The 26,655-nt window shown below is 45.0% G+C and overlaps 1 protein-coding gene across 1 annotated transcript; it reads right to left on the bottom strand.

The window, feature by feature from the left end:
• Positions 1-394: 394 nt before the first annotated feature.
• On the bottom strand, positions 395-26,407 carry yju2 (YJU2 splicing factor homolog). Its single transcript, XM_078555682.1, has 8 exons — positions 26,317-26,407; positions 21,448-21,548; positions 18,724-18,868; positions 15,402-15,536; positions 10,052-10,233; positions 9,062-9,188; positions 7,397-7,574; positions 395-1,383 (listed from the first exon to the last, which is right to left on the bottom strand). Exons 1-8 carry the CDS (start codon positions 26,338-26,340, stop codon positions 1,238-1,240), a joined length of 1,038 nt encoding a protein of 345 aa, XP_078411808.1. The 5' UTR covers positions 26,341-26,407; the 3' UTR covers positions 395-1,237.
• Between the last annotated feature and the right edge of the window lie 248 nt (positions 26,408-26,655).

The raw sequence follows: 26,655 nt of genomic DNA, 5'->3' as shown, positions 1-26,655 counted from the left end.
TTTTCTTACCCTCTATAATGCCTTTACAACTTTCCTAAAAAGTGGTGCCCAGAACAGGACACAATATTCCAGTTCAGGCTCAACCAGTGTCTTGTACACTTTATCATTACTATTTTGCTTTTGGGAAGAGATAAAAAGATGTTAACAAGACACAAAAGCTATTCAGTTACAGAGATAAAAATACAAGAGGTAAAAAAAAAAATCAATGGGAACCTGGTGGTTGTACATACCCTCACTATAAAATACCACAAAATATGTCCAACATCATGACACCTTTAAACACTAAAAATACATATTACAGGATCAGCTACAGGGGTGACAGGTACCTATAATCTTTCAATGAAGTGCATACATGATGCATTGGATTTAATATACAGATATTTCACTTTTGGAATTTATACATTTACATGTTTATTATATATTTTACAGGTCATAATCACATGAATAATTATACCTATAAACACAATATAAATGATTAACTAACTTTTGCAGTCACATAAACAAAATATTTTACTGTAGGTTAGGAAAATACAGCACTTAATATACATAATTAAAAATTAATACAATGTCTCAACAAAACACGTAGAGTGAGAGAAACCGCACAGTAGGGTTGCAGTTCCACTTGGTTTGAAGTGTAGGAGAATGCCTGTAGCCTGAATTCTGTAATTGTGGAATATCCATTAATGATGTGGGGGCAGTGTGGAGGGGTCCACAGGATTTAAAATAAGACTAAAATCAGAAAGTTCTTCACAGAACAAGCGAGTTAATTATATTCACATTTAGTGATCTTCTGCATTAAGTCACAGAAGCAAAAACCCCAGGCACCATTTACCTGGTAGTAGGGTTTTGGTGGATGCATGAGCTTGGACATGAGACTGGCATTCCAGCAAATACATTCACTTGTACTGGCATATGCTTGATCTGATGAACGGCCTCAGTCAGTGCTGGAATTCTTGTAACGTAAGGCGAACAGCCATCTCATCTATATCCACATTGTAATTAAATAACAGAAAACCAAAGCATTCTCCCATTTGTTTTTGTTAAATAAAGAATTTCAAGCCTTACCATGTTCAAAAGGACCTTGGGGGAAGATTTCAATGTATTCCAAATTTATATAAACAGATATAATTATGACAACTGCAATTATTTACAGAGTACAGAAAAAAACATCAAGGCTTTAGTTAGAATTGTCCATTTCTTGAAACAGCTCCACTGTTGCCTGAATCCATCACTATGCTTAATCACTGCTGCTTCCTTCGCTGTCAGAGTATGCCCCCAAAAGACTCAAGGAGGAATTACAGGCTCCTGATGCTTGCTGCACTTGTGCTGTACTTGATAACACTACTGAAGCAGGCGATACCACAGAATTCTGGTCTTTGGTACCTAGAACATGAAAGAAAAAATGTACTCTATCTATTTAAGAGACAAAGATTGTTAAATGACTTGTCTGAGTAATTCATCTGTCTCTCTTGATGATACTAATAACTGTGAACATTTTTGCATCTCTCCCAGATTGGCAGTTCCTGTAGGGTCACAGCCGGATTAAGTGGCAGCATTCTCACCAGTCAATCATTCAGAAAACTGTGGGATGAAGTCCCATCCAGCCTTGAACACATACCCTAGGCTGGCACTCCAATTTAATATGGAGTGGGTGCTGCACTGTTGGAGGTGCTGCCTTTTGGTGAGATGGTAAATTGAGATCCTGATCGCAACTTCGGGTGGGCACAAACATCCCATGGCAATATACGAAAACCCTAAATCTCTCCCTGAGTCTTAAAATAAATAAGCACTCATATTAGTAGGATCTTCTATGCACAAATTGGCCGTCAGCTTTTACCAATATTGTTGACTTAAAAAAGTCGTTTATTAACTGTAAAGCACTTTAGTAATTTCCAAGGATGTAGAAAGCAATACATAACTGAGAGTTCTTTCTTCTTTCGAGTTTCTCTCCCTCTACAGGTTGGGGTCTAGATCTATGTATTGCTGGTACTCTCTTGTAACCTTTCCATCTTGTGTGTCATTTAGCTATTTTACTATGAAGGCAGCACATCACAGCCCAATTCTGTCCCCATTCCCACATTTGCACAAATTCCCTTTACAGCAGGGGGTCAGCATAGCGATCAGGAGGAATCCCAATGGACTCTTTAACCCTCCTCTCTTCTTCTCCATGGCCCCAGCAGCACAGTGGACAGGCCGCTGATGCCACTCCAGCTGAAACCACAAACCACATAACACAGCAGAGGCTGGGGCTCAACAGTGGAAGTAATGTGAGCCATTTTTTGCCTGCATTTGTTCAGCCTACATTTCCAAGGTGGGAGTAGCTTTACAAAAACTGACAGCTGGTTAAAAAGACTTGTACTTTATATAGCATCCTTCCCAACCTCAACATGTCAGTCACGGGCACGCGAGGAGACAGGTGACTACGCTGGAGTGAGACGGAGACAGAGTGAGTAGCAGATTAGGTTCACGTGAGAATTCGGTGCACAGGGGAAAGAGTAGTGGCATACATAGGAAATATTCTATAATATATAATAATATATAAACATGATATTTTAAGTTAATTCAGTGAATAAGTAAATTAAGTTAACTAAATAACACAAATAACAATGGCAGGACAGGTGTTATGTTGCAGCTGTGGAATGTGGGAGCTTTTGGATACCAAGGCGATCCATGACAAGCAAGTCTGCACAAAGGAGCCTCAGACTTTGCAATTGTCAAAAAGGTTTGAGGTGCTTACAACCTGTGTGGGTGAAAGTGAGGTCTCCAAAGTGGATGAGCAGGCTGGCCATAACACCATGGTACAGGAAGTCGTTCAAATGGGGAGAGCAACAGGAATGTAGTGGTAATAGGGGGGCAGTACAGGGGACACTGTTCTCTGCAGCAAAGATCAGGAGTCCAGACAGTTGTGTTGCCTGCCCGGTGCCAGGGTTTGGGACATCTGCTCAGGGCTGGAGGGGAACATGCAGTGGGAAGGGTAGGATCCAGTCGTCATGGTCCATGTAGGTATCAATGACACAGGCAGGACAAAGGAGGAGGTTCTGCATAGTCAGCATGAGAAGCCAGGTACCAAATTAAGAAGCAAAACCTCAAAGGTAATAATCCCTGGATTATTACCTGAATCGTGTGCAAATTGGCACAGGGCAAATAAGATTAGAGATGAATGTGCGGTTCAAAGACTGGTGTGGGAGAAGCGGGTTCCAGTTCGTGGGGCACTGGCAAAAGTACTGGGGAGAGTGGGGGCTATACTGTTGGGTCGGTCTACACCTGAACTGTGCTGGGATGCATGTTCTTGCGAGTCGCGTAACTAGGGAAGTAGAAATGGGGGGGGGGGGGGGGGTGATCAGCTTGGATAGTTGTGGCAAATCAAGGGGTACATTCAAAGAAGGAGACCATAATAGTAATATGGGAAATGAGGGTCATAGAATAGCAGGAAGGGCCAGAGAGATTAAACCTAAGAATACGTCAATAGTCCAGGTTAGATGTTACAAGGGCAACAAAAAGACAAAACTAAAGGCTTTGTATCTGAATGCACATAGTATTCATAAGTAAATGAATTGATAGCACACATTGAAGCAAATAAGTATGATCGGATAGCCATTATGGAGATGTAGTTGCAGGCTGACAATGATTGGATCCTGAGTATTGAGGAGTATATGATATTCAAAAACAATAAGAAGTTAGGTAAAGGTGGAGGGGTAGCACTATTGATCAAGGATGACCTTGGTTCAGATCAGGGTGTAGAATCAGTTTGGGTGGAGTTGAGGAATAGTAGGGGAAAGAAGTCACTAGTGGGAGTGGTCTACAGGCCCCCTAACAGTAAGTAACCTGCTTGATTGGCACACCTTCCACAAACATTCACTCCCTCCACCACCGACGAATAGTAGCAATAGTGTGTACCATCTACAAGATACACTGCAGAAACTCACCAAGGCTCGTTAGGCAGCAGCTTCCAAACTCACGACCACTAACATCTAGAAGGACAAGGGCAGCAGATAGATGGGAACACCTCCACCTGGAAGTTCCCCTCCAAGCCACTTACCATCCTGGCTTGGAAATATATTGCCATTCCTTCACTGTCACCGGGTCAAAATCCTGGAACCCTCTCCCTAACAGCACTCTGGGTGTACCTGCACCACAGGGACTGCAGTGGTTCAAGGCGCCAACTCACCACCACATTCTCAAGGGCAATTAGAGATGGGCAATAAGTGCTGGCCTAGCCAGCTATGCCCACATCCCAGAAATGAATCAAAAAAGCACAACGTGGGACAAAGCATACAAGAAATATTGGGTGCTTGTGTTAAAGGGACAGCAATAATCTACATATAAACTGGAAAAATCAGACTGGCAGAAGTAGCCTCAATGAGGAGTTCATAGAATGCTTGTGAGATAGTTTTTTTTAAGAACAGCACATTCTGGAACCAACCAGAGAGCAGGTTACGTTAAATTTGATACTGTGACAGGATTAATTAATAACCCCAGAGAGAAGGCACCCCTCACCCCTCTGCACTCCCCCACCCTCGAAGGTAGCAGCGACCACAATATGATCGAATTTGACATCCAATTTGAAAGGGAGAAAAGTGGGTCTAAGACTATATTTTAAACTTAAATAAGGACAACCATGTGGGCATGAAAGCTGAGCTAGCTGAAGTGAAGTGGGATACTAGGCTAGGGATAGATCAATAGAGAAGCAGTGGCAGATATTTAGGGGGATATTTCAGAATACACGGAATAAGTATATTCCTACTATAAAGAAAAATTCTAAGGGGAGGACCCATCATCTGAGGTTAACTAAAGTTAAGGAAAGCATCAAACTTAAGGAAAAAGCATATAACTGCACAAAGATACATGGCAGGTCAGGAGACTGGTCAAAACATAAAGAACTGCAGAGAATGACTAAAAGGTTAATCAGGAGAAAGAAATTAGATTGCTAGCTAGAAATGTAAAAATGGACAGCAAGAGTTTTTACAGATATTTAAACAGGCAAAGAGTAAACAAAGTGAGTGTTGGTCCTCTAGAGAGTGACAGTAGGGAGTTAATAGTAGATAGTAAAGAAATGGCAGATGAAATGAACAAATATTGTGCTTCTGTCTTCACTATGGAGAATACAAAAAAACATTCCAGTAATAGCTATACATCAGGAAATGGAAGGGAGAGGGGAACTTGGTGAAATTACAATCACTAGGGAAGTGGTACTGAGCAAACTGATGGAGCTGTGGGCTGGCAAGTCTCCGGGTCCTGATGGACTTCATCTTACGGTCTTAAAAGAGGTGGCTAATGAGATAGTAGATGTGATGGTGTTAATTTTCCAAAACTCACTAGATTCTGGAAAGGTTCCACCAGACTGAAAAGCAGCAAATATAACCCCTCTATTCAAGAAGGGAGGGAGGCAGAAAACAGGGAACTATCGGCCAATTAGCTTGACGTCTGTCATGGGGAAGGTGTTAGAATCACTCATTAAGGAGGTTATAGCTGGGCACCTAGAGAAAGTCGATGTAATTGGTAAGAGTCAGTATTGTTTTGTGAAAGGGAAATCATGTTTAACCAATTTATTGGAGTTCTTTGAAGGAGGAACATGAGCTGAGGATAAAAGGGAGCCTGTAGACATGCTGTACTTGGGTCTCCAGGAGGCATTTGATAAGGTGCCACATCAAAGGTTATCACAGAAAATAAAAAACTTATGGCGTATGGGTAGCATATTAGCATGGATAAAGGGTTGGCTGGCTGGCAGAAAACAGAGAGTATACATAAATTTTCTGATTGACAGGATATGACAGGTAGAGTCCTGCAGGGGTCTGCGTTGGGGCCTCAACTTTTTACAATTCATATCAATGACTTAGATGAGGGGAGCGAAGACATGGTAGCTAAATTTGCAGATGACACAAAGACAGGTAGGAAAGTATATTGTGAAGAAGACATAAGGAGGTTGCAGATGGATATAAATAGGTTGAGTGCGTGGGCAAAAATCTGGCAGATGGAGTTTAATGTAGGAAAATGTGAAGTTGTTCACTTTAGCAGGAAGAATAAAAATGCAGAGTATTATATAAATGGAGAACGGCTGCAGAATTCCGAGGTGCAGAGGGAACTAGGTGTTATAGTGCATGAGTCACAAAAAGTTAGTATGCACGTATGGCAAGTAGTTAAGAAGGCTAATGGAATGCTATCCTTTATTACAAGAGGAATTGAACATAAAAGTAAGGATATTATGCTTCAGCTATACAGGGCATTAATGAGACCTCATCTCAAATACTGTATGCAGTTTTGGTCTCCTTATTTAAGGATGTAAATGCGTTGGAGGCGGTTCTGAGGTGGTTTACTAGACTGAAACTTGGAATGAGTGGGTTGTCTTATGAGGAAAGGTTAGATAGACTGGGCTCGTTTCCACTGGAGCTTAGAAGAGTGAGAGGTGACTTGACTGAAGTATATAAGATCCTGAATGGTATGGACAAGGTGAATGTGGAATGGATGCTTCCTCTGGTGGGTGAGTCTAGAACTAGGGGGCACTGTTTTAAAATTAGGGGTTGCCCTTTAGGACAGAGATGTGGAGAAATGTTTTCTCTGAGGATTGTAAGACTTTGGAATTCTCTGCCTCTGAAGGCAGTGGAGGCAGGATCATTGAGCGTCTTTAAGGCAGAGGCAGACAGGCTCTTGTTAGGCAAGGGAATCAAAGTTTATTGGGGGTAGATGGGAATGTGGAATTCAAAACACAAACAGGTCAGCCATGATCTTATTGAATGCTGTAGCAGGCTCGAATAGCCTACTTCTGCCTCTATTTTGTGTAAATGTTCCAAAACACTTTGTAGCCAATTAAGTACTTTTCATATGTAGTCACTGTTGTATTGTAGGAAATGTATCAACCAAGTTGTACACAGAAAGGTCCCACAAATAGGGATATGATAATGACTAAATAATATTTTAGTGATGTTGGACTGAGGGATAATTATAGGCGTAGACACCAGAGAAAACTTCTTTGTTTCTCTGTGAATAGGGCCAGGGATCTTTTGCATCTACTTGGGGGGGGATACGGGAGCTCGGTTTAACGTCTCATCTAAAAGGTAGGATCGGCACCTCCGATGATGCATCACTGGTGTGTCAGCGTAGATTTGTACTCAAGTCTCTGGAGTGGGTGGGTGACTTTGAGTGAATGCTACCAACTGAGGGTTACTCAGCTTACCAAATGTCATAAATATGAAGACTGTCAGGGCTGTGCATCATAGAAGATTAGACATATGTTCAACATCAAAAATCAAGGGGGGGCTATTGATAGGTACATTCACTGGTGTGCCCCAGAGTGCCCAGACAAGTAAGTTAACCATAGTGCTTTCCTAATAAAACACACTCAATTCCGTCTAAAATTAGAAAAAATACTAATTCCCCATATTTTGCACCCAATCCTCACCATCGTTGGTCGGGCAGTCTTTCTGGATGCTGTCATCTTTTCTAAGGATAGATGAATCTGCTTTTTTGGTCTGTGCTTTCTTCACCACCAACCTAGAGAGAGGAGGATTTCCATTGAGCTTTCCCACGCTTTTTTCCCAACTCTCCGGCTTCAGTTTCTTTTTCTGACAATCAGTATTCTGTTGCAGAGACAAATTAAAACCACAATAGAAATAAATGGACAATGACAAATACTGTATTAATTTGCACATGGGCTGCAACTTCTCGAAGCCAAAAAAAGCAGTTTTGCTAGCAGTGCAGCTTGGATGCATTTCAACCCATTGAGTCTCATGTGGATAACATGAGCAATCCTTCTATCTGCTTCTCCTTTGCTACATTAATCAGGGATTTACAGGTTAGACAATTCATTACATTCCTCGCATTCTTTCCCAGTTCCTTTAATTCTTTCTGAAAAGGTTCTGTTTCATACACACACACCCGTGATTAATGGTCACACAGGCATAGACAGTTTTCTGGTACCAAAGCAAAATACTGAGGATGCTGGAAATCTGAAACAAAAACAGAAAATGCTAGAAATAGTCAGCAAGTCAGGCAGCATCAGTGGAGGGAAAAACAGAGTTAACATTTCAGATCAATGATCATTTGTCAGAATGAAAATTGCCCACAGAAAAGTCCCACAAGCTGTAGTACAATAATGACCAAATAATCAGTTTTAGTGATGTTGTTTGAAAGGCAAATAATAGGCCAAGACAAAGGTTTGAAAGGTTATTCGACTGACATGTTAATTCTGTTTCTTGCTCCTCAGTTACTGCCAGACCTGTTGAGTATTTCCTGTTTTTATCCAAGTCTTCTGGTGCTTTGTCAGCATCCTTCACGTGAGCTTTGATGGTGAGTGTTGGCAAGCTATTCAACACAGCTAAATCTGACCCTGCCTTTATCCAGGTATGCATACTGCTAGTTGGGATTCCTGAATGGCAATCAGGAATACAAAGCATGGCTGATTGCCTTCTTTCCCTAGCCAATGGGTCCTGAGGCCAATCATAGCCACTCTACTCGTGCCATGGCTGAGGTCAGCACTAACAGGAAATGCACCTGGGGCCTTTCTGCTTGATCTGGCTCAGCTACACACTGGAAAGTCAGCATTATCTAATTATCCTGTGTATTCAGAGAGCCACACGGGATTGAATTAATCAGAACATGTTGGATTTTTCATTCCTTACTTGGTACCTGCATCATTTGTAGAAATAAATCTCTGGAAGCAGTACAAGGCCCAAAGTTAGTCTCAGAGGATCGAGCCATACGTGGAAAGTCTGGAGGAATGACGAAAAGGTGGCGACTGAGAGAAGATCTCTCGAGAAGACTCAGAGGTAATTTAGAAAAGCTAAATTGAATTCATGCCAAGTTGTGACAATAAGATACAGGCTCAAACTGGAGAATGGGAAATTTAGAACGGATGTCCAAATGTTCCTCACGCATGGAGTGAACACTAAATGAAAGGACTTCTGGGTGGAATATTGGGGGAAAAAATGAGGAAAACTGTTGATTTTTCCTGGATATCCTGAGCCAAGATGGGCTGAATGGTCTTCCTAAAACATATCTACTTTGTGACAATGCATGAAGTCCATTTCTTAGTTTTCAAGCAGTTGGAATGGAATCAGAATCTTACCTCATTGAGTATATCTGTGGGCTTCCGAAGGACTTGAGGTTTCAGTTTGCAAGGCGGTTTAAGGGGTTCCTCATCAGAGTCCGAGTCTTCAAGAATTCTCTTTACGTGGGCACTTTCCAACATGGACCTTTTAGGATAGAAACAGGTGAGATAAATCTACACAGGGAACCTATTCCTGGCAAGTAAACTCTCCACAGGGAAATGTACTGACAAGTATGCTTGGGTGGGAGAAGAGTGCGGAGCACAAGGGGTGCAAGAGAAGGCAGGGTCAAGAGAGATGGGAAAGAGGGAGTGAGATGGGATAAAATACTGGATTCTAAACTTCTGGAAAACTACAAAGTAGCAACATATGTGATGTAATGTTTTTGCAAAGGCCCCAAGGTGAGAGCTCTCAAGCTTGTTCTAAAAACTGTTCCATTGTTTCTCAATTTTCAGCTTCATTCAAATGCTGGTGAATGGTTTGTACTTGTATTTTCGTGAAGGCAAGGACACACAGTGTGACTGCAGCACCTCAGTTCTACTGGACCACTCCAGTCATAATACATCAGACATTGGAACAGAGGAAGCTGAACATGGAACACACACACAACAGCATCTGGTGCTAAATGAATTGTGTGGATGTTACTAATATGAATCATCAGATTTTTTAAAAATCTCTACAAGAAGGTCATGTGTTTTATTTTGAAGTAATGGGAGCAAAAGGTGATAAAAAGATTTCTTTGGAGGTGGAAGTTAATGGCTGAAATCCATTCTTTCCTCCACCTCGTGCTGGGGAATCATTCCATCCCCGTACTTTGTGGAAACAATATCCAGAATCTCTAGATCAGTCTTAGGGCGTTGGCCCTATCTGGGGTGCTCCCAGCACCACTCTGGTTATGACCAGCTAACTCAGCAGAAAGCTTTCCTCAGAATCCATCCCTTCTTTTTGGCATCTTACTGCTCATCATTACTAGGAATGGAACAATTCTGCATTTTGAGAGTTTGACCTACTTCATCTCTCGCTCATCGTCCTCCTCTTGCTGTCGTTTCAGGTCCTCTTCATATTTTTGATACTCCAGTAACATGCTCTCGAAGTCCACATTGGCTTGTCGCTGGTTCAACTCCTTCAGCTCCTGCAGGTTTTCCAAGACCTCCATTTCCATCTTGGAGTCTTTAGTTCTGTTCTCCAGAACCTTTAAAAAGGATAAACACACAGAAGATTGTGAATGCTGGGATCACTGAAAGCCTGCAGCTACCATATTGCACACACCAGAAAAGAGTCATCTACTCTCCCTAATCTCTCAATGTGTAGGGATTGGGCTACTGAAATCACCATTTAAATAAAGGGGAAAAGTCAATCAGGGTTGTGCACCTGTATACTACCCAGTGTCCTCTGCTGAATAGAATGCACTTAATAGTCAATGTCAAGATTGGATTGGAAGCACGGCTCCATCGATAGTGAACAGTCTCCCAGCATTAGCTGTCTAGGCTCAGCCATGAAGAAGGGCCCTTGGATGAGCTACTGGAAGATACCTGTGCGTCTTCAGAAAGGGTCAGCACCTTTATGACTTGTAGGGAAGAATGCCTGTGCCTTTTGGCATTGGTTACAGATTAGTGATCAAGGGAAAAAATGGGAGGACCTCAAATATTCAAAAAGACTAGGTACAAAAATAACAACCTAATTAATGGGGTTGGAATACAGAGGTGGATGTTATGTTACAATTATATAAAGCTCATTCTTTATTTTGTTCTGGGCATGCAGCCCAGAAAGCATACGTTAGCCTTGGAATGGGGTGCAGCACAGATTCACTAGAATGATACAGGGGCTGAAAGTCCTGTATTGGTGTGGACAGGTTGCATAGATTAGACTTGTGTTCACTTGCATGTAGAAGATTATGGGGTGATCTAATTGAGGTTTTTAGGAGGATTGAAGGGTTTGATAGGCTAGAGAAACGAAACTATTTTCTCTGCTGGAAGAAATACATGCATTTATACAGGGTCTTTCATGACTTCAGGATGTCCCATTGCGTTTTACAGCCAACAAAATGCTTTTGAAGTGTAGTCACTGTTGTAATGCAGGAGTCCAGAAAGAACTTTTTCACACAAAGTGTAATGGAAATCTGGAACTCCCTCCCTGAAAAAGCTGTAGTGACTAGGGTAATTGAAATTGATATTGTTAGATTTCTAATAATGTGAAGAGCTACAGAACCAAGATGGGTAGATTGAGTTAAGATGTAGATCAACCATAACTGATAAGGCTTGAGGGGTTAGAACATAAGGTGTAGGAGCAGAATAGGCCATTCAGCCCATCGAGTTTGCTCCACCATTCAATGAGATCATGACTGATCTGATAATCCTTAACTCCACTTTCCTGCCTTTTCCCCATAACCCTTGATTCCCTTACTGATTAAAAATCTGTCTATTTCAGTCTTGAATATACTTAACGACCCAGCCTCTACAGCCCTCTGCAGTAAAGAATTCCACAGATTGACTACCTTCTGAGAGAAGAAATTCCTCCTCATCTCTGTCTTAAATGGGTGACCCCTTACTCTGAGATTATGCCCTCTGGTCCTAGAATCTCCCATAAGGGGAAACAACCTCTCAGCATCTACTCTGTCAAGCCCCCTAAGAATCTTATATTTTTCAATAAGGTCGTCTCTCATTCTTCTAAATTCCAATGAGCACACGGCCCAACCTTCTCAAACTCTACTCAGAAGAAAATCCCTCCATACTGGGTATCAACCTAGTGAACCTTCTCTGGACTGCCTCCAAAGCTAGTACATCTTTTCTTAGATAAGGGGACCAAAACTGTTCACAGTATTCTAGGTGTGGTCTAAGTAGTGCCTTGTACAGTTTTAGCAAGACTTCCCTATTTTTATACTCCATTCCTATTGAAATAAAGGCCAACATTCCATTTGCCTTCCCAATTACCTGCCGAACTTGTATGCCAGTTTTTTGTCATTCATGCACGAGGATGCCCAAATCCCTCTGTGCTGCAGCTTTCTGCAGTCTTTCTCCATTTAAATAATATTCAGCTCCTCTATTCTTCCTGCCAAAGTGCATAACCTCACATTTTCCCACATTTTTGCCCACTCACTTAATCTGTCTATATCCCTCTGTTGACTGTGTGTCATCCTCACCACTTGCCTTCCCACCTATTTTTGTGTCATCTGCAAACTTGGCGATAGTAGATTCACTTCCCTCATCCAAGTCATTAATATATTTTGTAAATAATTGTGGTCCCAGCACTGGCCCCTGTGGCACTCCTGAAAATGCCTCCCTTATACCAACTCTATCTTCTATTAGTTAGCCAATCCTCTATCCATGTTACCCCAACATACTACCCCAACACCATGGGCTCTTATCTTATTAAGTAGCCTTGTGTGTGGGACCTTTATCGAATGCCTTTTGGAAATCCAAATATATTACATCTACTGGCTCCTCTTTATCAATCTTGCTTGTTACCTCCTCAAAGAATTCTAATAAATTTGTCAGGAATGATTTCCCCTTCATGAAGCCATGCTGACTCTGCTTGATTATATTATGCATTTCTAAATGCTCTGTTATTACATCCTTTATAATAGACTCTAATATTTCCCCAATGATGGATGTTAAGCCAACTGGCCTATAGTTAGTTACCTGTCTTTTGTCTACCTCCCTTTTTGAATAAGGGTGTTACATTGGCAGTTTTCCAATCCTCTGGAACTTTTCCTGAGCCTAAGGATTCTTGGAAGATTATTGCCAGACTATCCACTATCTCTGTAGTTACTTCCTTTAATATCGTAGAATGCAACCCATCAAGTCCAGGAGATTTATCGGCCTCTAGCCCCATTAGTTTCTCTAGTGATAGTTCTTGTATTTATTTCCTCCCCCCCGCTTTTGCCCCTTGATTATTTAGTATTTTTGGAATGCTTTTAGTGTCTTCTACTATGTAGACTGGTGCAAAGTATTTATTCAACTCCTCTGCCATTTCCTGGTTCCCTATTATTTCCCCAGCCTTATTCTCTAAGGGGCCTATGTTCACTTTGGCCTCTCTCTTCCTTTTTATATATTTAAAGATCTTACTGTCTGTTTTTATATGACTTGCTAGTTTACCCTCAAAGATTATTTTCTCCCTCTTATTTTTTGGTCATCTTTTGTTGGTTTTTAAAACTTTCCCAATCCCCTGGCTTACCATTCATCTTTGCCACGTTGTTTTTTCTTTCAATTTGATACGATCCTTAACTTCCTTGGTTAACCATGGTTGGTTTATCCCCTTCCTAGAACCCTTCTTCCTTACTGGGATATATCTTTGTTGTGAGTCATGAACTATTTTCTTAAACGTCTGCCATTTTTCATCAATCATCTTTTCTGCGAAACCTCTTTCCCAGTCCACTCCTGCAAACTCTGCCCTCATTCCATTGTAATTACCCTTATTTAAGTTTAGCACAGTTGTTTCCGACCCAAGATTCTCACTCTCAAACTGAATGCTAAATTCTACTATGTTATGGTCACTGTTTCCTAGGGGATCTTTTACTCTGAAATCATTTATTAAACCTACCTCATTACACATTATCAGACCCAAAATAGCCTGTTCCCTGTTTGGATCCACAACATATTGCTCTAGGAAATTGTCCCAAATACACTCTATTCACTCTGTAGGTTAGACAAAGGAGAGCCAATGGATGTTACCTACTTGGACTTCCAGAAGGCCATTGACAAGGTGCCGCACAGGAGGCTGCTCAGTAAGATAAGAGCCTATAGTGTTAGAGGCAAGGTACTAGCATGGATAGAAGATTGGCTGTCTGGCAGGAGACAGAGAGCGGGGATAAGGGGGTCCTTCTCAGGATGGCAGCCGGTGACTAGTGGGTCAGTAGCAGGGGTCAGTGTTGGGACCACAACTTTTCACTTTATACATTAATGATCTAGATGAAGGAACTGAGGGCATCCTGGCTAAGTTTTCAGATGATACAAAGATAGGTGGAGGGACAGGTAGCATTGAGGAGATGGGGAGGCTGCAGAAGGATTTGGACAGGTTAGGAGAATGGGCAAAGAAGTGGCAGATGGAACACAACATGGGGAAGTGTGAGGTCATGCACTTTGGTAGGAAGAATAGAGGCATAGACTATTTTCTAAATGGGGAGAGAATTCAGAAATCTGGAGTGCAAAGGGACTTGGGAGTCCTAGTCCAGGATTCTCTTAAGGTTAACTTGCAGGTTGAGTCGGTAGTTAGCAAGGCAAATGCAATGTTGGCATTTATTTTGAGAGGACTAGAATATAAAAGCAGGGATGCGCTGCTGAGGCTTTATAAGGCTCTGGTCAAACCACATTTAGAATATTGTGAGCAATTTTGGGCCCCGTATCTCAGGAAGGATGTTCTGGCCCTGGAGAAGGTCCAGAGGAGGTTCACGAGAACGATCCCAGGAATGAAAGGCTTAACATATGAGGAACGTTTGAGGACTCTGGGTCTATACTTGACGGAGTTTAGAAGGATGAGGGGGTATCTGATTGAAACTTACAGAATATTGAAAGGCCTGGATAGAGTGGATGTGGGGAAGATGTTTCCATTAGTAGGAGAGACTAGGACCCGAGGGCACAGCCTCAGAGTAAAGGGAAGACCTTTTAGAACAGAGATGAGGAGAAACTTCTTTAGCCAGAGAGTGGTGAATCTATGGAATTCATTGCCACAGAAGGGTGTGGAGGCCAGGTCATTGAGTGTATTTAAGACCGAGATAGGTAGGTTCTTGATTGGTAAGGGGATCAAAGGTTACGGGGAGAATGGGGTTGAGAAACTTATCAGCCATGATTGAATGGCAGAGCAGACTCGATGGGCCGAATAGCCTAATTTCTGCTCCTATGTCTTATGGTCTATGAATTCTTGTTCTTGGCTGCTAGTTTAATTTTTGGGTTGAAGGGTCTACTCTGGTTCCTAACCACACCTGGTGCAGGTCATTGCATTGCTTTATTCTGAACAGAAACAGGCCCTTTAGCCTTCAGAGGAGCAAATATTTCTAATCATCACATTCCACCTTCTCCCCACCCCGCTCCCCCCCAACCTAACCATTTTCACATCCCATCAACTCCTCCTGTCCTTAACCCTGAACAATAAAACCTTATGGTGCCTGGATTGTTTCAAAATCTGCTTGAAAAATATGGCACCAAATATTTACAACATACTTTTCTTTCCAAATCTTTAAAGAGAAGCTTTAACAGCAAAAATATAATTAGGCTGTAAAACCTCCCTAGACTCACTGACCCACGATAACCTACCTAGATCAGCAGAGGAGGGAGAAAGGAACAGAAGGATATGTTGATGAGGTTTGATGAAGGGTGAGAGGAGGCCTGTGTGGGCTGCATCTGTGCCGTAAATAGTTAATAATACCTTCATCGGGTTGTTCAGCTCTTCATCCTCCCGCTCTTTCTGCATTTGTTTCTCCTGTTCTTCCAGCAGCTTCTCTGCTTGAAAGTTCCGTGTCGCTCCGTGCTCCATCACATAGTCTGTGTTCTCAGGGTCAGTCTACAAGGTTACACACAGAGGGATGAATAAATGGGCACATGTCAAGCCAAATTCATTTCCCTGATCCAAACAGGAAGAGAATCTTTCAACAAGCTTATTTAAAAAAAATCTTTCCTGTAGGTATTAGATACTAATGCGTGCATGTAAATGTTAGATTGTAAAAATACAGATCAGGGAACTGGAGGCTTGAACCCTGGGCTCTGTGGACACAGCTGATTTTAGTTAATGTTCTTAAAAATGGTCTTAATACACCTTGGCTTTAATGCCTTCTGTGACTGAATAATGACATTTACCATCAAGGCTTATACTAGTAAAATGGGGAGTAAAAACTTAATTCTTGTGTGATAGCCGTCACTAACTAAGACTGGTATTTATTGACCCTTGCTAGTTACGCTTAGGCCATGTCAAGTGTCAACCACGTAGAGTCGACTGGAGTCACACATAGGCCAGACTGAGGAATGGCGTCTTTCCCTAAAAGACATTAGTGAGCCAGTTGGACTTTTATGACAGCTATGTGGTCACTTTTACTGTTCCGAATTCAAATTTTCAATATGCCAGGGTGGGATGTGAACTCTCATTCTCTCGATCCATCCAGGCCTCTGGATTACTAACCCAGTAACATAACCGTTGCACTATCTTCTACTTCCTTTACTTACAATGTTGCTTAGTTCAAATAATCTGATAATTCAACTTGCTTTAACAGTAAATTCCCACTTTGCTGTATTATTGATGCTGAATTAAAATTATTAGATGATTCAAATACTTTTTAAAGTAAAAAAATGACTGACTTATCATTAGGAGCAGAAACAGCACACTGCAGGAGGCAACACCTTTTGGACAAGATGGCAGAAATTGGTGAGAGAACTCCTTTAGGCACTCTTCTCTGGATTTGGAGAGAGAACTTCTATTTCCTTTTGATTCCTGGGCATGACGCTGCTGGAGCTGAAGGGTTGGCACAAGCCTTGCTCCAAAACCCCAATGTTCCTTGCAGCTGGCACTGCCAAAATTTATGGACTACCCATGTGTGACTCACGTCCAATTTCCTTCCCCACACCCCGCTGGCCAATGATTGACATTCACACAGAAAATTTAAGCTTGTAGAAAGTCATACCAACATGCCCTGCAAGTGAATTTTAAGTTTGGCAATGCAGCTCTCCCTTTAGGGTTTTCCTCTCTGTCCCCTACAAGTGTCCTGAAGGAGCTCAGATCAAAGCTGCACCTGTCTCTCTCTCCTATGACACTAGGTGTTGTGATGGTAATGGCACCAAACATTGGGCTGAAAAAAATAACTCACCACCACAAACTAACTCTCCAAAATCAGTTTGTCTTGTACAAGTGAAGTCACCAAAAAACAGCTGTTTTGGACACAGAATTTTATGTGAAGTCAATTATTTGCAATTAGCTTAAGTATTGACTAATTAACTGAAAGCTAGACACACTGTCCAAGCTGGAATCTAGGAGGATCACCAGGCTGTGATAACTGATCATCACTGATTGTTTAGAAAAAAATTGCCTTCAGGGTCAAAATATATGAGCTGACGTAGCTTGGCTGATGGTGAGAAAGGCCCTCCCTACACTTCTGGAGTCTCACCCCTCCATATGTTGCCCTTGAGATGGTTGAGGTGGAAAGAGATCATTGTCCACCTCCTTCTGGAATGTGCCTTTGCAAAGTACGTCTGGAGAGAGATGCAATGGTTTTTGTCGCAGTTCATCCTGAGCAACTCTGTGATGCAGGACTCTGCGCTCCACGGGCTGTTCCCATGCTAAGATAAACATCAACTGCAGCCAGAGGACCATCAACTTGTGAAAGAGGTTCTTTGGTCTGCTCAAAACTTGCTAGTCCTCCAGTGCAAGGAGCTGTCCTTGACCAAGTGTTGCAGACTCGCACATTCCAAGGTCCAGGGCTATGTGCTGAGGGGTGCATTAAAGCTTGGGGCTGCCACCACAGAGGCACAGTGGGGAAAGGTCACTGTCTAAGGCCTTCCAGCTACAGTGCACAGAGGGGCTGGTAACTGTAGAACCCCTTGGGCTGTATAGCTGACATGGAACGTATATTGTAAATATCACAGGTTTTGCAAATGTATTGAGGCACCTCAATACAAGAATGGAACATGCTGTATGGAGAATAGTTGAATTTTATTGCACCTCCTGTAATATTCAATTTGAAATGTTTTGTAACACATTTATACAAATTTATATGAAAAAAATAGCTCTGGAAAAAAAGTATGAGCCGACAACATTTTTTGTTGATCCACGTTGTCCTCATAAAGCAGCTGGCAAGTACAAGCTAGACACAGTGAGGCTGCATCTACAATGCCTCATTAATCAATCCCAGTTTAGGTAAGGTATGGGTTAGACACAGGGTAAAGTTTCTATAATCTTCTCCAACAATGTGCCTTAATCCTCAGCTCAGCATTGAAAGCCTATTGCACATTTGCAATATTTACCACTTCCCACAATTAGCCATCCTTGTCCAGTCACTCTGGGTAGGTGTACCACCCAGTGAGGTACCGAGCTGACCCTCTATTAAACCACATAATTACTGTATAGCCTGGGAGCAGGCTGGATGCTGCAACTGGCCTTGTCACTCTGTGATAGGGAATTTTAAAAAATCAGCCTGGTTTTCCTGCTCTTGATCAGCCAATGACTTATGCTGACAAATGAGCAGCGCAGGATCAGGAATAAAAACAGAAAATGCTGGAAATATTCAGCAGGTCAGGCAGCAGAGTTAACGTTTCAGGTCTGTTTTGATGAGGATTACATTGAAAGCTGAATTCTGTTTCTCTCTCCATAGATGCTAAATGACTTGCTGAGCAGTTTCGGTTTTATTTCAGCATCTGCAATACTTTGCTTTTGTATTAGTGCAGGATTAGACTGGGCTGTGAAAGACATCAATAGTTAAATATGCTGACAACACCAGTTACGTAAACTCATGTAAAGAAGTGCCACTGAAGTGAGGCATCTTATGGTATGTACCCATGGATACATACCCCAGGTAGAATCAATGCCATCAGGGGAGAGGGTAGAGAATGGTGGGTGGGATGGGGTTGATAATATAATGCAACATTGACTATAATCCTGAAAAAAAGTTACATTCCTGACTTTACTAGCTAAAGTAACCCAGTACAGCTATAACATGGGGGAGGGAACTATACACAAATGAATTGATGAATGTAGGCATATTTACTTTAAATGTGATTTCAGCCAGACACCTGGTACACTTGATGTAGAAGCGAAAGATGGGCAGACCCAGGTAGACTTCATTCTGTACAGTTTCCTTACGCGCGTTGAACTTCTTGCCTTTGTATATGTATTCTCCACATGTCTTACACCTGGCACAACACAAGAGCACATGAAAGTGACAAATAAGAAAAGACCCCCTGGTTTATTTAGTCCGTCCCATGCATCTCAATACAGATGCTCCATCCCCACCAGGAGCCATGTAATCTGCATGTATTTTAATTTATTCATTCATGGGATGTGGCATCACTGGATAAGCCAGCATTAATTGCCCATCCCTAATTGCCCTTGAGAAGGTGTGGTGAGCCATTTTCTTGAACCGCTGCAGTCCACGTGGTGTAGGTACACGCACATAGCTGTTAGTAAGGGAGTTCCAGGATTTCGACCCAATGACAGTGAAGGAATGGCGATATAGTTCCAGATCAGGATGGTGTGTGGCTTGGAGGGGAACTTGCAGGTGGTGGTGTTCTCATGTGCCTGCTGCCCGAAATCGAAAAGGCAGACAAAAACACAGGTCAGTTCGGGAAATAAAAACTGGAAAATTCCTCTCCAACCCCTGTAGGCGATCAATTTATATGACAAGATACCCAAATCTTGCACAAGGTGATCTTCTCCCTAACTACAATCAGGTCCAGCTTTCTCGTAAAAGGAATACTGTGAATCAGCATTCACCACACAAGCCGGCAACCTGCCCACAACTCCATTTTTCACTTGGAAAAGAATAACTTATCAAACCTAGCTCTGCCCTTCCATAACTTGTAAACTTGACCCCAGTTCACCTTGACAAATTGCAGTTGAAACAACTGGTTCACAGAGACACAATCTCATCACTTCATTATTTTATAAGCCTCCATCAAATCATCCCAGAGCTTCACTTTTTAAAACACAATCAGTTAAATTTCCTCTTGTCATGAAAAGTAATTTTGTTGCATTTAATGAAACAAACAATCAGCAAGCATATTCTTAACCCTTCAGACTCCAAAGTCGAGGCATCTCATCGCAGAACCAACAGTCACCCACTAATGACCTTGTCGAGAGGCTGCAGTGTTTGATAATGCATTTGGAACACATCTGGGGCTTGACCCAGGTATTTAAATAATGTGGGCTGGTCAGAGTATAACGTACTAATCCTTGAATGGTTGAAAGCAACTTTTGGAAGGTTTTTTAACCAATCTACAGCTAACGTTTGGTAGTGGGATCTCTTCTAAAAAAGTCAGGCCCCTACAGGTAGTGGAAAACAGAAGCAATTACAAGTTACTTTGCAAAATACAATTAAAGAAACATTAAAGTCATTAATTGGGGCAGTCATATTGTGCTTCATTGGTAGAGCACAGTGCAAGCTGTTATGCAAGCAAATGTGCCAGCTATCCTGTATCAGCAAGATGCCAACAGGAGATGAGAAGCATGATGAGGTAAATCTCTCTTTTGTGTTAGTTGTGGGAAGAATGCTGCCCAGGATACTGGAAGAGCTTCCTGCTTATCTGTGAATAGTGCCAAGAAATTTTCCATTTACCTGTGCAGGTGAAAGAGTCTCAGGTTAACTCAGTGATGGATCCACGTATCCATTCTGATTCAGATCATAATCTCTAGATTATGTATTTACAATTGGAGCTTGTAGCTCTCTCTAGTATTGCGGTACTTTTAAAATAGCTTCCCTCTGACAGAGATCCTAAGATGTCTTTCTGAAGGATGCAATGTGCAAGGGAGTTTGACAATAGAATACAAAGTGGGAGTGGGAGGGAGAGATCGGTCTGTCTTTGTATACGTTGTCAATAGGAAGCTCCTCATCAAGACAAGGTTGGTTGGCCAGTTATCTCAACCTTGTGATGTGTTAAGGTTGACAGATGAAGCACCACTGTTCTTATTGATGGTTCAAATATCAATAGCATGTTTTGTTTTTCAAAAGCTGGTGGGGTACACAGTGTCAGAATTATCATCTCCTGGTTAAAGTAGATGCAAGTGTTACCGTCAATCGAGATGGTACAATACCTCCTGTCATTAGGTTTTTGTATTGATTTAAGGACATGTTTGCATGTGGATGCAGTTCAGGTGACTGCTGGCAATTGTTTCCCACGGGAAGGTACTTACAGCCATATATTGCTCCATCAAAAACTCTGCTGAAAAACACCCAATCGAGGCGTAGTGGTTAGGAGATAGCAAGCTTGGGCTTGAAAAGAGCGAAAGAAAGACTAAGGGGCACGAAGACTTCCACAGCTTTGAAATTACGGAAGATAAAGCATTTATATATTACCTTGTTGCACCTCTGTGAAACCTCTCGAAGTACTGAATTACTTTGAAGCGCCATGGCTATTATGTTGCTGAACGAATAACAAAGAGAAGAAAAAACTGGATCAAATAGTTGAGAAATTGAAAGCCAGGAGAGGGAGAGGCCAGATACTTGATTAAAGTCTTTCCTTAGAGTGGGAGAGAGAGAATTAAAATTGAGCCTAGTAACAATCCCAGGGTACTAGAATAGAATGTGGGACACAGTAACTGCGAGCTAGTGGAGATATACATCAGGCAATCGGCCCCGAATGTTAATCACAAACTGCACTTTCCATTATTCAATTCTGTCATAAACCGCATTAATGTGAGCTACAAACATTTTTTTTGGACTTACAAGTTCTACACTGGTTAGTAGCTGAAATATTGATAAGCTGCTTGCACCTACCTCATGTTGAAAGGAGCCATTAATCGGACCACATACTGCCGATCTTTGGGCAGTTTGAGTTTCGGAATCTTTGATGGATCAAAGTCCGGTGGATAGTATTTCTGGCGGAAAGAAGAGAAACACAGTAAATGGAGACTATTTCAGGAATAAAACAGTTTCTAAATTTTTTGGTATGCTGAACAAAGGAACGCACGTTGGAACCCAGTGACAGCTTCAAGCATTTAGTTCAGATGCAGATCAACTCCCTCCACTCTGTCCAAACCTCTGAACATCACCCCAGCAGTATTATCTGTTATCATTTCCATCTTTAAGGCCTGGCTCTGCCAATTAGCACCAAATTAATTCATTTTGTGCATTAGATCAATATATATTAGGAACTGGACGGCGGCTGCCTAAACTCATTTCACATAGAGCTCTTCCACCCAGCAGACGCTTATCGGTTTGGAGCAGATTTGAGCTCAGAATCCAGAGGAGAAATAACAGTATATAATCCAGAGCACCAGCTAGTTTGCCCTGCATGTGAATTTTGACCCTTGGTCATTCACTCACAAGAGTAATAACTAAATTGGCAAAACTAACTCAATTCAGTGGGTGCAGATTATATGTTACCATGAACACAAACAGATCTTGTTATACGTTCTCAGAGACATGCCTAATGGATGAACCAAACAGGCCAAAAGGTCTCAGTTCAGATCACTGATATGTGCTGGATCTTCAGCGCCTTAGGAACCCGTACTGGAAGTATATGCGTGGGAGTCTGAAAAATGCTCATGAATGCACTAGCCAAAAGCTTTCTCCAGAGTTACTGAACTTAAAGGGGCATCCATTTCTAACTACGATGTGAATCTTTGAAATTTTCTATCCCAGGGGGCTGTGGATGCTCAGTCGTTGAGTACATTCAAGACTGATAGATTTTTGGCCATAGAGGGAATCAAGGGATCTGGAGATAGGTCAGGAAAGTGGAGCTGATGTAGAAGATCAGCCATGACCTTATAGAATAGAGGAGCAGACTCAAGGGGTTGTATGGCCTACTCTTGACAGGTCTTTACTTAATTATTGGAGATCTTTACCATTGTGTGTCTTTTTTTCCTTCATTCAGCACTTATGGCTGAAGATTGTTGCAAATGCTTCAGCCTCGTCTGTTGCACTGATGTGCTGGGCTTCCCAATCATTGAGATTGGAGATATTTGTGGAGCCGCCTCCTCCTCCAGTTAGTTGCTTAATTGTCCACCACCATTCACGACTGAATGTAATAGGACTGCAGAGCTTAGTTCTGATTTGTTGATCGCTTAAACCTGTCTATTTTATGGTGCTTCCACTGTTTGGCATGCAAGTAGTCCTGTGTTGTCGCTTCACCAGGTTGATACCTCATTTTTAGGTATGCCTGGTGCTACTCCTGCCATGCTCTCCTGCACTCTTCATTGAACCAGGGTTAACCCCCTGGTTTAATGGTAATTGTAGACTGAGGGGATATGCTGGGCCCTATGGCTACAGATTTTGGTTTAATACAATTTTACTGCTGCTGATGGTCCACAGTGCCTCATGGACGTCCAGTTTTGTGCTGCTGGATCTGAACTGAATCTATCCCACCTAGTACGGTGGTGGTGCCGCACAATATTATGGAGGGTATTCTCAGTGTGAAGGCAGGACTTACGTCTCCACAAGGACGAATGAGGCTTATCGTTATTTGGGTGCAATGCCTGCACTTCTAGAACAAACGCACACAGGAAAGCAAACCTCATTAGAGAATGCAAGTATCTGCTTATAAAAAGAACTCACATTCAGAGTATTTAATATGCCCAATGAAGCACTTTTGAAAACGTAGCTACAATTAGGCTATTTACTCTGTTTTCAAGTAGTGATTCAGGGAGTAAGAGTGACCAGGAAACCAGACAAATCTCTTACAGTTTTTCTAAAGATACTAACTGCAGCTTTAAATGGGCTTCAGTTATGAAAAGAATTCCACTCCCTCTCTAAATTCTCTCTGTGGAGAGAGAGAATTGAGTCTAGTGACAATCCCAGGATAGTGGAACAGAATGTGGAACACAGAATCTGCCACCTAATGGTGATATTATAACAGGCAATTGGCCCCAAATGTTAAACCAGCAGAGATTAGATGCTCATACCTTGTACTGGGCCTTGAATTACCACGCATGGAGTGCCCCCGCGGAGCCAAACTCACCCCGGGAGCCAAATCGACCCCAGAGTCCATCAGCCCCCACATCCCCACCCCCAACAGTACATCAGCCCCCACCACGCCCAACAGTCCATCAGCCCCCCACCACCCACAACAGACCATCAGCCCCAACCCCACCCCCAACAGTCCATCAGCCCCCAACAGACCATCAGCCCCCAACCCCACCCCCAACAGACCATCAGCCCCCAATCCCACCCCCCAACAGTCCATCAGCCCCCACCCGCCAACAGTCCATCAGCCCCCAACCCCAGCCCCCAACAGTCCATCAGCCCTCGCCCCACAACAGTCCATCAGCCCCCCAAAACCCCAACAGTCCATCAGCCCACCCGCATCCCCAACAGTCCATCAGTTCCCGCCCCACCCCCCCCAACAGTCCATCAACCCCCGTCTCGCCCCCCCAACAACAGTCCATCAGCCCCCGCCTCAACCCAAGTCCATCAGCCCCGGCCCTGCCCCGCCCAACAGTCCATCAGCCCCCACCCCGCTCCCCACAACAGTCCATCAGCCCCCGCCTCAACCCAACAGTCCATCAGCCCCCGCCCTGCCCCGCCCAACAGTCCATCAGCACCTGCCCCGCCCCCCCAAAAGTCCATCAGCTCCCCCGCCCCCCCACAACAGTCCATCAGCCCCCGCCCCCCCCAACAGTCCATCAGCACCCGCCCCCCCCAACAGTCCATCAGCACCCGCCCCGCCCCCCCAAAAGTCCATCAGCTCCCCTGCCCCCCCACAACAGCCCGTCGGCCCCCACCCCCCCCAACAGCCCGTCGGCCCCCACCCCCCCCAACAGCCCGTCGGCCCCCGCCCCCAACAGCCCGTCGGCCCCCGCCCCCAACAGCCCGTCGGCCCCCGCCCCCAACAGCCCGTCGGCCCCCGCCCCCAACAGCCCGTCGGCCCCCGCCCCCAACAGCCCGTCGGCCCCCGCCCCCAACAGCCCGTCGGCCCCCGCCCCCAACAGCCCGTCGGCCCCCGCCCCCAACAGCCCGTCGGCTCCCGCCCCCCAACAGTCCGTCAGCCCCAACAGTCCGTCAGCCCCCGCCCCCAACAGTCCGTCAGCCCCCGCCCCTAACAGTCCGTCAGCCCCCGCCCCCCGCAACAGTCCGTAAGCCCCCGCCCCCAACAGTCCGTCAACCCACATCCCCGCCCCCCCCAACAGTCCGTCAGCCGCCCCCCACCCCCCCAACAGTCCGTCAGCCCCCCCAACAGTCCGTCAGCCCCCCCAACAGTCCGTCAGCCCCCCCAACAGTCCGTCAGCCCCCCCAACAGTCCGTCAGCCCCCCCAACAGTCCGTCAGCCCCCCCAACAGTCCGTCAGCCCCCCCAACAGTCCGTCAGCCCCCCCAACAGTCCGTCAGCCCCCCCCACCCCCCCCAACAGTCCGTCAGCCCCCCCACCCCCCCCAACAGTCCGTCAGCCCCGCCACAACAGTCCATCAGCACCCCCACCACAACCAGTCCATCAGCCCCCCCCCACCAGTCCATCAGCCCCCCCCCACCAGTCCATCAGCCCCCCCCCACCAGTCCATCAGCCTCCCCCCACCAGTCCATCAGCCTCCCCCCACCAGTCCATCAGCCCCCCCCCCACCAGTCCATCAGCCCCCCCCCCACCAGTCCATCAGCCCAGCCCCCATCCCCCCCAACAGTCCATCAGCCCAGCCGCCACCCCCCCCAACAGTCCATCAGCCCAGCCCCCACCCCCCCAACAGTCCATCAGCCCCCCCAACAGTCCATCATGCCCAGCCGCCACCCCCCCCAACAGTCCATCAGCCCCCCCAACAGACCATCAGCACCCCCCACCCCCCCCAACAGTCCATCAGCCCCCCCCCCACCAGTCCATCAGCTCCCCCCCACCAGTCCATCAGCTCCCCCACCCCCCCAACAGTCCATCAGGCCCCCCCACCCCCCCAAACAGTCCATCAGCCCCCCCCACCCCCCCAACAGTCCATCAGGCCCCCCCACCCCCCCAAACAGTCCATCAGGCCCCCCCACCCCCCCACCCCCCCAAACAGTCCATCAGCCCCCCCCCACCCCCCCCCAACAGTCCATCAGCCCCCCCCACCCCCCCCACCACCCCCCCCACCAGTCCATCAGCCCCCCCCCCACCAGTCCATCAGCTCCCCCCCACCAGTCCATCAGCCCCCCCACCCCCCCAACAGTCCATCAGGCCCCACCACCCCCCCAACAGTCCATCAGCCCCCCCCACCCCCCCCAACAGTCCATCAGCCTCCCCCCACCCCCCCCAACAGTCCATCAGCCTCCCCCCACCCGCCCAACAGTCCATCAGCCCCACCCCACCCCCCCAACAGTCCATCAGCCCCCCCCACCCCCCAACAGTCCATCAACCCCCCCCCCACCCCCCCAACAGTCCATCAGCTCCCCCCACCCCCCAACAGTCCATCAACCCCCACCCCACCCCCCCAACAGTCCATCAGCCCCCCCCACCCCCCAACAGTCCATCAGCCCCCCCCACCCCCCCAACAGTCCATCAGCCCCACCCCCCCACCCCATCCAGTCCGTGCCCAGGGCCGGTTCTGAGCCTCAGAGGTTAACACCGAGCCTGGGTTCCCCAGTCCCTGGCTGGGAAGCGGCTATTTTATAGCCGGGGCTCCGGCCTCTCCCTGGGCGGACATTCCGGCTCTTCCCGCACCCCCTACAACAGCAGGAAAATCCCTCTCACATTCAACACTTTCCGCTCCGACATCTTTCAGCAGCTCCGACTCCTCCTGGTCAACCAAACCCCGCCTCCACCCCGCTCCTATTGGATCATATCCACGGATTTCCTATTGGCTGGGACGCACGTCAATCATCAAATCACGGAAGCCGCTCTGCTTTACTGTCCGACTGGAGAGCTGGGGTTTGATTTCCTGTTCCAGACTCTAATGGTTAAGGACAGAAGCTGAGGCAGAAATATTGGCATAACAATAAAAACAAAATACTGCTGATGCTGGAAATCTGAAATAAACAGAAAGTGTTGGAAATGCTCAACAGCTCTGGCAGCATCTGTGGAGAGAGAAAC

Source organism: Cetorhinus maximus, chromosome 13 (genome assembly GCF_964194155.1).
Source record: "Cetorhinus maximus chromosome 13, sCetMax3.hap1.1, whole genome shotgun sequence".
Taxonomy (NCBI): Eukaryota; Metazoa; Chordata; class Chondrichthyes; order Lamniformes; family Cetorhinidae; genus Cetorhinus; species Cetorhinus maximus.
Note: the sequence above shows the minus strand (reverse complement) of the source record. Positions and strands in the feature narration are given on the sequence as shown.

Excerpts from the sequence above, each read along its gene's own strand:
- yju2 (XM_078555682.1), bottom strand. The coding sequence starts at position 26,340 with ATGTCGGAGCGGAAAGTGTTGAAT. Across the intron at positions 21,549-26,316 it reads CGGAGCGGAAAGTGTTGAAT|AAATACTATCCACCGGACTT; the intron begins GTGAGAGGGATT and ends TCTTTCCGCCAG. Across the intron at positions 10,234-15,401 it reads AGCTGAACAACCCGATGAAG|GTTCTGGAGAACAGAACTAA; the intron begins GTATTATTAACT and ends TCCTTTTTAAAG.